This window comes from Sipha flava, unplaced genomic scaffold, assembly GCF_003268045.1.
Source record: "Sipha flava isolate LNK unplaced genomic scaffold, YSA_version1 19054_pilon_pilon, whole genome shotgun sequence".
Lineage (NCBI taxonomy): Eukaryota > Metazoa > Arthropoda > Insecta > Hemiptera > Aphididae > Sipha > Sipha flava.
In genome coordinates this window covers 9,774-26,096 of record NW_020272566.1, presented here as the reverse complement: position 1 = coordinate 26,096, position 16,323 = coordinate 9,774, and the positions used below count along the sequence as shown (strand labels likewise).

General features: G+C 26.6%; 1 protein-coding gene across 1 annotated transcript; it reads left to right on the top strand.

Annotated features, from left to right (window-relative positions):
• Nucleotides 1–7,017: 7,017 nt before the first annotated feature.
• On the top strand, nt 7,018–12,828 carry LOC112681371 (transmembrane and coiled-coil domains protein 2). Its single transcript, XM_025551632.1, has 10 exons — nt 7,018–7,252; nt 7,671–7,704; nt 7,788–7,921; nt 8,851–9,034; nt 9,103–9,250; nt 9,324–9,558; nt 9,642–9,686; nt 11,649–11,731; nt 11,811–11,964; nt 12,162–12,828. Exons 3-10 carry the CDS (start codon nt 7,815–7,817, stop codon nt 12,826–12,828), a joined length of 1,623 nt encoding a protein of 540 aa, XP_025407417.1. The 5' UTR covers nt 7,018–7,252; nt 7,671–7,704; nt 7,788–7,814.
• The last annotated feature ends 3,495 nt before the right edge of the window (nt 12,829–16,323 follow it).

Genomic DNA, 16,323 nt, shown 5'->3' with positions numbered 1-16,323 from the left:
AAAAAAAGGGTTTATAATTCTAAAATATATTTCAATTTAAATTAAGCAATCTAATTTTATTTCAAAATATTCAAATTCTAATTCATTTGTTTTTATGTTTCTTTGCAGATCTTAGATTTTTTTGTTTTAACCTTTATCAGAATTCGTTCGAGAGCCAGGTAATTTATAAATATTATTTATTGTTTTATGATAATTTAAATTCTTAATATTTTATCCGTATTTCAAATTACAATACGTTGTTATATTTGTACATAGTTATATTCTTACATGCTATATGTATAGCCTAATAGTTTAAGTAAAAATTGATTTGAAACAGAAACAAATAAGTGTGTATATAAATTATTTCAAATTTAACAGATATTAGAGTATCATCGGTTAATGTATTTTATAATTAAAATAAACCGTTGTACTTTATTATTTCATTTATTATGTAAATAATAAGATCAAAGAAATATAATTAATTATTTATTATATATTAATTAATTATTAATAAAATATTAATTATTATATATCTCCCTCCCAGAACAAATTCAAAAAACTGGAAATGAGTGTTGATGTAAGTGTGTAAAATCATTTTATTAACTTATGTAACTATTTTAAACTTCTTGGACGTAAGCGTATTTGATATACATCCTTAAAAAAGAATTAAGTAGTTGCAATAGAAAACTAACCAATTCATTTAAACTAATAACTCTAGACTAATAAATTGTTATGTGAAATTATTTAAGATCGTGAGTAATTCACGATCATCATTATATGTATATGGATATAAGTACAGAAAATAATTGTGTTCATTCATAATCGACATTGAACATATTGACCCGGTCAACCTCGAATTTGATTATTATTTATGAACGTATTCTAAATGATAGGGTACCTACTTATGCGGTTCGACACCAATGACCCAGCAAACTACAACCTTTATGCTATATCTGTTCCCTCCGATCGGATTTTTATATTTCACGGTTCACTCACCGCGACGGTATTTAATATCCACACAACTTTGTAATTCGATATTATGCGATAGGAAAGTTGGCATGAATTAACAATATTAGTCATTGCATAATATATTTTGTATTATTATTATTATTATTATTTATACATATTTTTTTTTATCGAGAATCGTCACATGGATAATTATTTATAAATGTTATAAATGGGCGTAACTTGAGGACTGGAGAAGAGATCTGGAGGTGTGATTTGTTTGAGCTTTTCAAATTTTTCTGAAGTTTTTCCAAAACTAATTATAATATAAAATTCATATGTTGAAAGATAGTCGTATCAACAAAAATTCTATGTTTTTTATTTTTATTACTATTAGTAGAAAAGGTAAATGATAAAAAGTATGAAATAAAATACTATCATTATAATAAAAATATAAAAAATTGGAACTTTCTACCTCTATAGTCTTCGCACGACTCCTCGTTAACTTATAGACACTATAGGCAGCTGTGAGATGTAGGTTTTTATACCTAACAACCAATGACTAAGTCATGGTTGGGGAGAGAGTGAGGTAGGAAGAAACTTTGACACCTCGGCTAATAAAAATACAGCGCCCTTATATCGAACCAAAAGTATTCAAAAATTCAAGTAAATAATATTTAAAAGCAAAAAATAATGGAAAAATTGTGTTTTGTGTTAAATTTGGTATTGTTCTACAGAAAAAAAATTAAAATTAAATAAAATGCCGTAATTAAATTAAAAACAATGTAATAATTGTGAATTGAGAAAGTTAAAGTTTTAAACATTTTTATTAAGTATGAAAAAAATGATATAGATTTTTGCGCAAAACATTGTAAGTATTCGATAAAAATATAATGCTTCCAATCAAATTGCTGTGTAAAGCTTTGATAATCAACCTAATGATCTCATATTTTTAATTTACCCACAAAATATTATAATAAAAAATAATTCATTATAAAATTTAGTATTTTTTAGTTTTTTGGAATAACACTTTTGGCCAACTAAATATTTGTTACAGACCACTGTGCGACGACCCGTAACCGGTAGGCGAATCGGAACCACTAGGCGCGAGTCATCGGGAACAGGTTTACGCCCTCGTCGCCGTTCGAGATGCCGTGGCAATTGTCGACCACGTTGATGACGCGGACGTGTTGCCGTCCGGTGGTACGCCGATAGAATTAAAAACCACTCAGACGGATTCGATATTTTGTTTGTTGATCAGACTTGTACCCCTTAAAAAATCTCGACTACCCCCCAAAGGGTACGTGTATCACTGCCTTAGAGTACAAATACTAATGATGGCAGTGCATGTCTGTTTAATATTTAGAGCGCGTCCACGAGAAAGTTATGAACACCAATTTGCGTGCTCGATTAAAAATATTTGACGTTGTGTATTGCTCCCGCTTCATTCATCACTATCATCATTATCCATTCCAGGAGCACTACGAGAAAATGAAAATGAGAAATGGAAGTTTTTGTACATAGTAACTTTTAGATTACGGAGTTATTTTTTGTCTAAATATTAGCAAAAATAAATAAATATTAAAATAAATATTAGCAGAGTCATTCAATTTACATAATATTTTCTCGACGACAGAACAATTGCGTTAGACGTATTGAATATACGAATAGCACATTTAATATGAGTGTCGTAGGTTTGGACTATACAGTTTGTCCCATAAGTTCCGTATCATCCTTAATATCTCCACGGGAAATCAATATATTTAAACGCAATTTTTTTACAATACTTAGTATGGAAATTCTGATCGAATGGCATAAAATTCAATTTTTTTTTTTAAAAACTTCAAAAATTAAAAAAAAATGTTTTGTGCATTTAAGAATTTTCAATTTTTAAGATAGCCATTTTCTTGAGCATATTTTTTAAAACAGTTCAAAAAAAAAATATTAAAATTGAATAAAATTGGACCAAGTTAGAGCAAGTTATATTTTTGATTAATTGTAACAAAAAAATGAATTTTTTCACATTTCAATAAACTAGCGCTTAGGCTACTTAGGTCATCCGATTTAACACCAATGGATTTTTTTTTTATGGGGTTATTTGAAAAATCTTGTGTATTCGTCGTATTCATTGTTTGATCTCCGTGACATAATTGAACAAAGTATTCAAAATATTTTACCTGAGACATTGGAAAATGTTAAAAATGCTTGGGTCTAAAAACTTCAGCTCTGTGTTACAAATAATGGAGGTCACTTCGAAAATTTATAAAAAAAAAATGTAATGCATTATTTTCGTTTTTATGTAATAAAAATCTTTTTTTTTTTTTCTATTAACAATCAAGTTTAAAAATATTATATGAATTTTAATTTTAATATTTCCTAAAAGCTCCACTAATAATTAGATATTTACAGATTGCCATAGAAAATCAGCATTCTAATCGAGATTGATTAAATCGAGCAATTCGTGTTTTGCTAAGTAACAACTATTATTATAATTATTCAAAAACATAATTTACTCTAACTTGGTCAATTTTTATTTAATTTTAATATATTTTTTTTTAACGGTTTTGAAAAATATGCTCAAGAAAATGGCTATCTTAAAAATTGAAAATATTTTATGCCATTCAATCAAAATTTCCATACTAAGGCCCGGCGCACATTGAGACGCAGGTGACGCAGCACACCGCAGCGTAGTTTTCTGTAATCTATTAGAACGTACTAGAGCATATTGGGAGTCAGGGCAGGGCAGAGCAGTGCTGTGCTTGTGTCGACCTGCGTCACGCAATGTCCGCGACACAGATTACTGCACACGTGCTGTGCAGTTTTGGAAATTACGATATTGCATGATTTTAAACTAAACTAAACTTGTTAATTAAGTCAAGCTTTTTTAATAATTACGATGAAAGAAACTCTAATAGAAGCCGTCAGATGTTACAATTTATTTATGACACTAGACAAATTGAATTTACCGTGACTTTGTCTTCTCTTCATAAAATTACTTTTCTACGTTTTTTTTTTCTTTACTTAACGAATACAACAAAATTATTTCTTCAAATTCGTCATCGGAATCTGATTCAGAACTTAAACTTATTAAATTTTCGGCCACATACTATCGCTCATGCTGGTAACTGTGGACAACAACTATCGGTGAAACGTCAGAACTACGTAATAATATGCGCTCATTTAGGTAGCGCAGTTTTTTCCTGCGCTGCGCTGACCTACACTGCGTTGCATCGCCTACGTCTCAATGTGCGCCGGGCCTAAGTATTGTAAAAAAAAACCACGTTTAAATATATTGATTTCCCGTGAAGATATAAAGGTGATACGGGACTTATGGGACATATTGTATAATAAAAATTTCCATTGTTTTTTTTTTTTTTTTATAAAAAAGGCAAGCAACGTATATATATAGTATATATATATAAATGATTGTTATAAAATAGTATATTCAATTCAGTGTTAGACGTTTGAACCATACTATGTAGTATACAGTATATATAGAGCACAAAATGATGCATTGTTGGCCTATCGACGCTAGGTTACAAACAAGTCCGGGATCTATGGCCACATTTTTATCGAGGGGTTCTCCAATTCTAAAGATCTATAAATTATTATAATAATCATTGTAATTGATATTTTATATGATCAATTTCTTATAGTTTTAATTACTGGAATAGCCTTTAGTGAACTAAAAAAAATACTGTTATACAAAAAGTAAATTGTTCAATTCGTATATCAATAAAAAATATTAAGTTGTAAAAGGTATTATTTATATAACACCTAAATAATGCTAAATAATAACAATATTATTATAATATACAACTTAAAATATAACATTACTAGCTGTCCCAACACGGCGTTGCCTGCGTATTAGTTTTTTTTGGCATTTTCGTAGGCCGTGTATTATTGATATTATGCATGAGAAAATATTTTTTATTTTTTTTATTTGTAGTTAATTAGTGGTTTAGGAGATCATAGCGTATAGTAAACTATTGAGTGTGTCAAATTAATATTCATATAATGTCACTAATAATAACCCACGAGATTAAGGATAGAACATAGTCTGCGATGAATGAGTAAATTACAAAGTTTTTTATTGATAACATAAACAAATATAATTTTATAAATTATGTACATTTTAAACTATTTTTAATGATGACTTATATTGTTTTGAATTATAACAATTTATATAATTATAATAATAATTTTAATTTAACTAAGAACTAATTGGTGCACAATTTTAACGCCTGACAATATTGACATACTTTGTACATTGCACCGATTGCAATATTAGAATACGTATAGTAATTTATGTCTGGATCATATTCGAACATAAGACGAAAAAATTATACACGGGTTAATATGTGGTTGGTTTGCTGTCTCGCTCGCTCTCGGGCTCTAAATGTGTATATATGCTGTTCACGTACCGCTCTTGCTCTCAAAGTTTTTTGTCGCAGACGTTCATCACGCTGCTGTCGAGATTCTTGTGCATGACCCTGTGCTGCCCAGATTCTTTGAGCTGCGTTTCTTGCAACAATTTCTTCAGCCAATTCATGATGTCTTACAATACGTTCGCGTCGTGTCTCATTGATATACGCATTGTTGAGGTTAGACTTTTTTGGCGGCATTTTACTAAAAACAAACGAGAATAATAAAATGTATACTTACGCGTTTTTAATAAAAAAAAAAAATATCCAACTCCAAAAGTTACAAAGATCCCTTCCCCCGTCCCTTTGGGGTGAAATTTCGTACGGGACGTACGATGGGAGCGTAACCAAAATCGTGAACGCCTAACTCCAAAAGTGCGGATAAGAAATAAAATGTTGTACTTACTTTAATTAAATGGTTCAAGGTCTTAAATAGAAACTTCACTATACTTACACTTCACTGAATATTACTGATGAATACGTCGTACTGAACTTCGCATTTTATACCTTTGAAGATTGAAATTTCTAGAACGAAGCTTTAGGAAACATTTTATACAACATCACTCCTTATTGTCAAACATTGTGGATCTTTCAAGAAAATTCTATAACTTTCTTTTTCACAATTATTGCAATGCAAAAATATTGAGGGCCTTAATCGAGATAAAAACTATCCTATCTTTTATTTATAAAAAAATTTATTAAAAAAATTGAGATGAAAACGATCCTATCTTTTAAGTTGGACCAAATTACACACGGTGTAAAAAATTTCATCATGATCATCATTAGTTTCGGAGTTCATTGCGGGCAAACACTGTGACATGAGATTTTTATATATAAGATTTGTTACTCAAGTATTTAATTTACTCAATAAACACCTATTTTCACTACTACATCGACCTCGAATCCCCAGACTTTTCATGAGTTAAATATAAACTTGAATCCTTATTACATAAAAAAGTTGAAATCGAAGAGCCTCACAAGCCAAAGATCATCCGTCATAATTGCCAAGTTTACGGCCATACAAAATCCTATAGTGGATATATGTCTCATTGTGTCCGCTGCCGAAACAATCACCACTCATCTGTCTGCACGAATTTATTACTATAAATAATTATACTATGTAGTTACTATGTAGTTAGCACTATTTATGAGCACTTTTTTATCATTTAATGAGATGATACTTTTAGGGGACCTTTTGAGTACCAGGTAGACACTACAAAGGCGAATAATTTATGTATCTTAATACTGTGGACGCCACTTCTAAGACTCACGGATATAAAGTTCAGTCGCTTTAAACACTCAAACATCACCCGGAACACTCGGTAAATATACAAATACATCAAAAACAAGATATATAAAGACATATAAGGCTTAAAATTTGTTTAAGGGTCTTTCCGTTTTCGAAAAATGTTTGAAGTTCTAGTTTCAAGTTTCTAGTTTAATTTTTAAATATATATTTATAAAAATCAATAATCAACATATTATATACATGTATTATTTATTTTTATTATATTATTTATTATTATATACATATATATTTTATTATAATATTGTTTTCGCAAGCATTTCTCGTGCGAAACAGTAACATTTCACGCGCGTACAGATAGCGCTGGGGTATCAAATGTTTGTGACATCGTCACCGCCCCCATCCGTTCGATGATCATCTGTCCGTGATTACTTATCTGTCATAAAAATTTCGCCTTTTGTGTGTTGTCGTTTTGTGATATTCAAGTGTTGCTGCGACGGTCCTCCTTCATCAAAAGAATTACAATTATAACAATACATTGTAGTGTCGCCGTCGCATCTTCGTAAAAATGGATGTTTTCCTATCCACCCTGAACGTGTGTTGGTCAACTTTGGAGTGCTGGTGTTGGACCGATAACTAGTCATGCAATAATGATTAAGTGAGTAAAATTGTGTTCTTACTCATTTCGAGTTTCCTGTAGGGCTCTGTTTGTTGGTTTTCGTAAGATTTTCTTTACCGGATGAGTTTGTAATTGAAAAATAAATCGATAATTAGCTATAACTAAATAGTGAGAGCAATGAATGATACAGTTTTCATTTTAAGGTCAACTGGTTGTCAAACAATCGATTAGTTTCGGTTCAATACTTTCTATGGGTTTTAAAAGAAATTCACGATCTGCTCACTGGGTACTGTTTTTTGTGAACTATACTATCTATTTTTATATTACCCTAGCACCTGCTGTTAGCACTTAATAGCAGATTAAGTTTTTGTAAGGATTTTAATTTTTTCTACCACCGCATAATTATTTTAAAGATATAAAAGAAATTCAAGGTTATTTCCTGTATTGAATGTTTCAGGATCCAGTTTGTACGTGGGAAAATTAAATCAGATGTAAGTTATAACTACATTTTTTTCACATTTATTTGATTTCTTTTATTTATATTTTATATAATTTAAAATTTGCTTTTTTCTAGAGATGATTATAATACAACATCATTTTTATGGATGCGTTGACGCCAGACATTAGAATATCAAAGTCTGATAGGAGTTTTTCTCCTGTAAAAAATTCAATGCCTAAAATGGCCAATAAACCATGGAATGCTGCTACGTATGTATCAACATTTATATATAAATACTTAATTTTAATACAAAAAAAAATTTATTTACTATCTAATTAATATAATTCTTATCTAATAAACCAAATGTTTGATTATTACAAGTATAATTTAAATATGATGGTACTTGTTTTGAGTAAAATATATTAAACAATCAATAAAAAATCATTAAAAATAATTAATTTTAAAACTATAATTATAACATATTAAATTAATCTTTTAAATTATACAGTACATTTTATTTGCCTTTTTATTAATGAACTAATTTCTTATCTGTTGATGACTATAAAAATTCCATTGGTTTGATATCTATTATCCAGCAACTTTGAACCCATGTAATCTCTTGCAGTTGTTTTTAAATAACTATTAATGTTAGATACATATTTGTTATTGTCAGTCTGTAGTATAGTATGTTATATACTTTGTTGACCCTAATATTAAATGGTGTACGATAGACAGTTTCCTATTAAATAATATTTTTTGAAATAAAACATAAATATTGTTACATACAATTTAAGATCTTATTAAGTTAATATTAATTGTGAATTATTTTCTCTGTATGTAATGTATTTATTTTAATCATTCTTTAAAATGCAGAAACATTTTTATTTTAATAATATTTATGAACATAATTGCTTTTACTGTAAAACAATTTTATATTTTTTATATTTATTTAAATAAATAATAATTAGAAATTTTGTTAATAAATATCTACTTATATTCAAAAATATTTCATCTTGCATTACATCTTGATTAATTCTAATATTTAATTAAATAGTAATTTTCATTGAATAAAATATAATATTTCTTAATAGTTATTTTTGGCAATATAATACACATAGCTCACAAATTGTTATTTACATATTCTTCTAAAAATGTTATTATGCGATACTTATATATACAATAAATACCTTATAATTAGTTTTTCTGCCGATGAAATTGCTATGAGTCGATGTAAATCACCTGTGGGATCATCTGGTAGTATTCGAGTAGTTCGTCATGAACGAGGGGGATCTGCAGATACTGGACTCATTAGACCAGATAACTTATCAAGTTATGCATCTAGTGAAGAACCTAATCCAACTGGCAACAATGAAGACGATGGTGTATGTGAAGAAAAATAATACTTAATGATTGTGTAAATATTTATCATATAGTATTTTTTTTACTATAGGATTTATTCTACTCATATTCTGCATACAATAGCGCTGAATTAGCAGATGATTCTGATGGTACAAAAAAAAGAGCGGCAATGGATCATGTCCGTTCTAAAATTGTTCGTACAAAGGATTTGATTCGAAGTGAACAAACAGCTAGAGATGGTAATTTTAATATTATTAATTTTAATTTTATGTATGATAAGTAATAAAAAATATTTTAAATATTTTTCTACAGATAATGTCAATGAATATTTAAAATTAGCTTCAAATGCAGATAAACAACAATTAGCTCGTATAAAATCAATATTTGAAAAGAAAAATCAAAAATCTGCTGTTGGCATATCACAGTTACAAAAAAAACTTGAGGGTTATAATAAGCGATTAAAAGACTTAGAAACACATGGGCTTACAACTTCACATCACTTAAAACAACCCAAAGAAATGCTAAGAGATGTTGGACATGGTTTAAGGTACATTTTTAGAGTTCAAACTTTAAGTTAATATTCAAATTCAATTAATATTACTTTTAAGTTTGTGTTATTTTAAATTTTAGACATGTTGGTGGTAATATAAGAGATGGAATTTCTGGTTTATCTGGGTAAATATAATTGAATTAATTTAACTAATTGTATAGTTATTAATTATGTTTATAGTTTATTTATTGAAATTACTATTTTATATATAATAATTATGTGTATAAGTTTTTGTTGAACTATTTTTATAATTATATAATTTTTCATTTGTTATAAAATCATTATTCGTGTATGTTAAATATGTTTAAAATTGTATTGTAATATTCATATAATATTAACAGTGATTGTTTTTTCATTTTATTTAATCTTTTAATATTTAGTAATAATATTTATTTTTTAATTTTACTTTATGAATGTATTTTTCAATTATTAATTTTAGTCCTTGTTTTCAATAATGAAATTTTCCATTTTTAATACTAATTTTTTCTATTTAAAATATGTTAATAAATGAATAACAAATGATTAGGTAATGTAAAGTAAATTAAGTAAAATTAAATAGTGTTTGGTATTTTTAAGTATTCTGATAGTTGAATGTGTTTAACAAGGCTTTAGCATTAGTTATTATTCTACATTATATAAATAATAATAAAAAATAATAAATATATATATTATATATTTCTGAAAATAATAATTTAACAAATTAAAGATCTCAGAAAAAATTATTTAATGATTATTTATTAAGTTTGTTTTGATATTTTTTTTACTGTTTTGACGTTTAATCATCAGTTTATATATATATATAGGTATATTTAGAATATTTTTTATTATTCCATATTTTAAATATTTTAATCTAAAATCATAAGGATAAATTTGTGATAATCTCGGCGTAATATGTATTCAATGTATATTGGACACTTATGTTTCTGTTTTATTTGATTGATATATGAATCTTAAGTTTGTTTGAAACCAATTTCAAAATTAATAGGTTATTTGAGAAAGTATAACGTGATTGCTTCAATACAATTATAATATCTGAGATTAGTAAATCATTATGAAGTGCATTCAATTATTCATAAATTAACATATTATTTTAAATAACTTCAATAAAACAATTATTCTTATCAATGATGATGTATTAGTATTTATGAATATTTATATATATTGCATACCAACTAGTTTTTTTTGCTCTTCTGAATTTGATCTTTTGCATTACAGGATGTAGTTTGGTTAACAAACTTTTTTCATTGCTCATTTCATTATGCATTTATTAAAATAATATATTTAATAGAATTATCTTTTGATAAAATTCCATCATGGGTAGGAAATTTATACTTAAATTTAAAAATTCTAAAATTCATGTGTTTATCATCTTTTGATTGATTGTGGTCATAGCTTATAATTCATTCACAGTATCGCTAATTTTATCTTTGAGGTTTTAAATTTTTAATTTTCTCTCACTAATATCATTTGTAAAATATTCTTAAAAATTTCTAAATAATATAAATATTAATATTTCTTAAAAATGTTTAAATAAGTATATTTGCATTTATTAAACTTAATTGGTTTGTGACTATTTTTCTATATGGTTTTCATATTTTTGAATATTAGTCGGTATTAAGATTTAGTTAAACATAATTTATTTATTTTTATTATGAACATTAGATAATTCTTGATATTATACAACATAATTATTTAAATTTTTTTCATTTATTATATTTAATTATATAAAATATTTGATATTCTTTAATAGATTAATACTAATAATATTATTATTATTATAACTTATAGATTTAGTTAAATGGTTGATATTCGGAAAGACTCGAGATTATATGCTTAAAAGTTTCCATTAGACATTGACCTATTATCTATTTGGCCTGGTGGTTCTATTTATTTATTATTTATATTTATATAAAATTTTATAAATTATTTTAATTCAATAATAACATTAAACTTTTCTATTGAAAAAAATTTTTTATAATAAACATTTCATTTTTTTATTTTTATTTTTATTTTATTTTTATATTATATAAGAAATAATAGGAGTATTGAGTTTTGAATATAATTATAAAATTATGTTATTTATTTAGATCAGTGATGTCTAAACCGCGAGAATTTGCCCATTTAATTCGAAATAAATTTGGTAGTGCTGACAATATCAATTCTATATCAAGTAAATATTAACTTATTTATTAATTTGGGTTGTTTGAGTTTTGGTTTTTAGTCATAAAATTAATCAATATTTTAATTAGGATCAAGTGAAGCAGATCTAACAGAAGATAATAGTGATCAGCAGAGTGGTCGCAACCATCATGGTAGTGCTACTTTGCCAGGTGGTGTTGGACTTCATGCATCAACTGGTGGTGCTGTTGTATCTCGCAGTGAAGATGGTGCTTCTGAATGCAGGTAATTATTTTTTAATATTCATTCATGTGTATCAAAGATAAAAAGTATGTTATTAAATAATATAATATACCATTATAATGTTATTTAAGAATATAAGTTTTATAAATTGTTCAAAACTATTAAATATAAATATATTAAAAATAAATAAAAATAAATGATAATAGTAGTATCAATTAATATAAAATATTGTTTTAAAGTTCTGTAACTAGTGAATCAATTCCACCACGGACTGGGCCTGGTGGACCTCCACCTCCTGCATCAGCAACCACTTCTTTAGAACCAGTTTGGGCTGAATTAGATCATTTGCGCTCAAAAATGGAACATATTAAACAATTAGTATCTAAAGATATTGCATCATTAAATCATTCCCTTCAGGAAGAACGTTTTCGTACTGAACGGCTTGAAGAGCAAATAAATGATCTCACTGAACTACATCAGAATGAAGTGGAAAACCTTAAACAAACCATCACAGATATGGAAGAAAAAGTGCAATACCAGAGTGAAGAAAGACTTCGTGATATTCATGAAATGCTTGAAGCATGTCAAACCAAAATGTCTAAAATGGAACATCAGCAGGCACAGCATCAACAATATGTTACTTTAGAAGGTTTAGATAATTCTAATGCTCGTGCATTGGTGGTAAAATTAATAAATGTGCTCCTTACTGTGCTCCAGGTGGTATTACTTCTAGTTGCCACTTTTGCTGGCATTCTAATGCCATTTTTAAGAACTCGTTTAAGAATTATTACCACAACTGCTGTTGTTGCTGGATTATTTATAGCAGTAAAACAATGGCCAGACAGTGTTAGTTTAAGTGATTACCTTATTAAGCATGGCAAACAAGCTTTGTTATCTGTCAAATAGTTCCCTTTTTATTTTCTTGGCAATAAAATATAGATTCATATTAATAAATCATTTAATTGTGAAGCACATTACCATGACAATTAAAAATAATATTATGACAGTATTAGGGAGAAAATAATGACCATATCGTCTTTTCTTTATTCTTTAATAAACAATATAAATAATATATAATTGACTTTATTCCTCTCACCTGCCATGACTATTGTTTTTATTAAAAATAATATTATATTAACTTGATTGTCGTTTTTGTATGTAAATTATATTTTTTAATTTATTTTGTAATTAATCGGCAATGAGGTTTAATGATACCTATGGTGATAGTGAAGACAACGAAATGGTAGCACTGAACTTTATTGTAAGTCATACTGATAATTTTTTTATTACATTATATTTTTTTATTTACTTTTATATCTATCATGTGTAATATTATTTTGCTTAATCCTCCCTTTCCCCACGAAACATTGTAGTTTAGGAAGTCTTGTGATTTGTATTATTATTAATTCTTTTGTATATAAATTAAATGAAATATCTGTAATAATTATAATATTTATTATATATATATATATATATATGAATATGTAGAGAAAATGTATGCCTTTTGCAATCCTAATTTTTAGTCATTTTTAATGTGTTACATAAGTATTACACCCTAATAAATAAGTTATAATTTTTAAATTTCAATATTTTACAATTTCATTAATATTGAAATAGATATGTATATTTTATAAATAATATATTTATATTGTATATAGCTATATAAAAATTTAAATACTCACTACTTTGCAGTATTGCATTAATGTTACGATTTTATTTATGATTTGTTTTAATTTTTTTATGCAACATTTCAATATATAATTATACATTTTTAAATTGACAGTTTACATAATTAAATTCAAAATCTTCTTTAATAATTAATGTACCAGACTTAATTTCTTATTTTTTTCTTTTAACCATTCAATTTTAAAATATAATTTTACTGTTTATTTTTTATTCTAATATTAATTAACGCACATTTAAAGCTAAAAATTATTTTAAAAGTCTATAATTCAAAATATTTGTTAACTTGAATATAATTTTATATTACTTTCCAAATTAATGTAATATCAATAATATGATTGAAAATTTAGTTGATTTGTGTATCCCTGAGAGATTTTAATATTTTAAATGTTCAATTGCATTTATACAAATCATATCGCACATTTAAAGAAGTAATAAAGTTACCCTAATAATTGTATTATTTACCTATTCTATATTCGCTCATTTATCATATTATCCCCGTCCAATGCTTTTGTGAGTCTGAGATAGTATGTTTAAGCAACATTACTTTTTGTCAACATTTCATGTATATCTATATTGATTTGGAATTAATTTTTGTGAACTTAGTTCCTGTGTTTTTTATTTTTTAATTATTTTATTGAGTTGAACATATGTTTTAAATGTGATAATACTCAATGAAACTCATTGTTAATACATTCAATATATTTGTTTCAAAGATAATTTATTAGGTGCATTGTCAAATATGTAAATGTTACTTGAAATTATTATTGTAAGATGTAACTAAACATTTAATTGATGTAAATATTAAATATTTTCAATTTTAAAAATGAATTATTTATTTTTACCTTAGTAAGTGTATAATAAATCTTTGTTTATTTCTATGTGCAAGATTATTATTATTAAAAAATAAATTCACTGGGATATTATAATTTTCTAATATTTTAAAATAATTATTCATACATTTTGTTTCATAAGTTATCATAAATTCATATTATTCAATGTTTTAGTAATCATTAGTTGAAATAAAAATAAATAAAGAATTCAAAAACTCACATGATCTTTAAATTATCTCTTATAAGGTAAAAGAGAAATAACAATGGGGAGGATGAGGTAAGAGGAACCTACCATTGTTGGGTCCCCGAAGATCATGAGGATAAGTTGGGTGGGACATGTGTGAAGGTCAGAGGGAATGATTGGATCAATTACTAAATGGAAACCCAACACTAAGAGGCCTCGACGACACTCCAGACAGATGGGTAAATAGAGTACTAGAAGACTTGATACTCCTGAACGTAAGAAATGCACAAGAATATGCAAAAGATAGAGAAGAATGGAAATAATATGTTGATGCGGTGATGGGCCTTAAACGCTTGTAAAAGCCCAGAAAGAAAAAGAAGGTAAAAAAGAACAATAATTTGTTAAATTTTTTATATAATAAAAAACGATTTTAACTACCTTTATATTGAAGGGGCCAAACTAATGGTTTTATCTTTGATTATAGAATAATTATTGAATATTTATTCTATAGTCAATTGTTTGATAGATAACCTACTCATTATTAAACAAATCAATAAATTATATTAATGATTAGCAATTAGTAACATACTAATATGACAATGTGGTATTATACCACAGATTATTCATTTGACAACACACCTTATTCAAGTAATAAATAATGATTAAAACATTATTCATCAGCTATCATAAGTAATTATAGCTTTTCTGTAATAAAATTAATTGCATTAAAAAATATATGAATTAAATGATTAATAATTGTATTAACTATGAAGTATGAACCCCCAACCCAATTTTAATAATTTTAAAAAGTTGAGTAATCATTATGTATTTCTAGTAACATGTTAGCTAAACAGTTTAATTAATATTTCTGAAATTCGTAATTTCCTAACTGTCTTTATTTTTGAAGGTAACTTATAGGTAGCATAAAAATTGTACACATATTTTTTTATTTTCAATCTAGTAATTTGTTTTTTTTTTTAATTGATATTGGTTTTTTTTATTTATTTATTTTTTACCCTTAAATTTAGAAAATAAAAATATACTTTTAACCATTTAGGTAATATACAATAATAATAATAATAATAATACACTGGGATGGAAAAAATCAGATTTGTTCTTTTATCTGAACGTAACAATTTACTGATAACAATTAAAAAACAATTCAACTATTCAAGATATTCACCGAATTCGTTATCATTGCTCTGATCCGGAGTGCGGACCTGTGGCAGAATAATTTTATTATGTGTGTAGGTTTTGTACCTCTACACGTTGAATGTATAGGTACCTACTACCTACGCACAAACGTAATTGTTAATATTTGCCAATAGAGGAATGTGCCTCACAGGTGTTCCTGGGTTATGTCACGACCTCAGGCAAGGCTGATGTATATGACGTCATGATTACATGTAGATCAGGTGGGCGAGCTATCGTCCAGTCGGGCGCCAACGTGCGATTAAACAATTATTGTTGTTAAATTTGTTGTTGACTTTTTTTATATATATATATATATATCGAAAAAGAAACAACGACGTAATATATACAATAAATAAAATATAAATAACCAAACCGGTTATTTAAAATAATATTTTAACGTCGACTGGAATTATCAAGCGTGCGGAAAAATGAGAAAAAAACATGAGCTCTCCTGTATATAAATATATCAATATATTTATACATTGAGATTGATACTTAATAGTCGAC

What these genes read in the sequence shown, in the direction of transcription:
- LOC112681371 (XM_025551632.1), top strand. Translation starts at nt 7,815, where the DNA reads ATGGATGCGTTGACGCCAGACATTAGAATATCAAAGTCTGATAGGAGT. An exon ending in TGAACAAACAGCTAGAGATG is followed by an intron (nt 9,251 to 9,323) that starts GTAATTTTAATA and finishes ATTTTTCTACAG; the next exon opens with ATAATGTCAATGAATATTTA. An exon ending in CAATATCAATTCTATATCAA is followed by an intron (nt 11,732 to 11,810) that starts GTAAATATTAAC and finishes TATTTTAATTAG; the next exon opens with GATCAAGTGAAGCAGATCTA.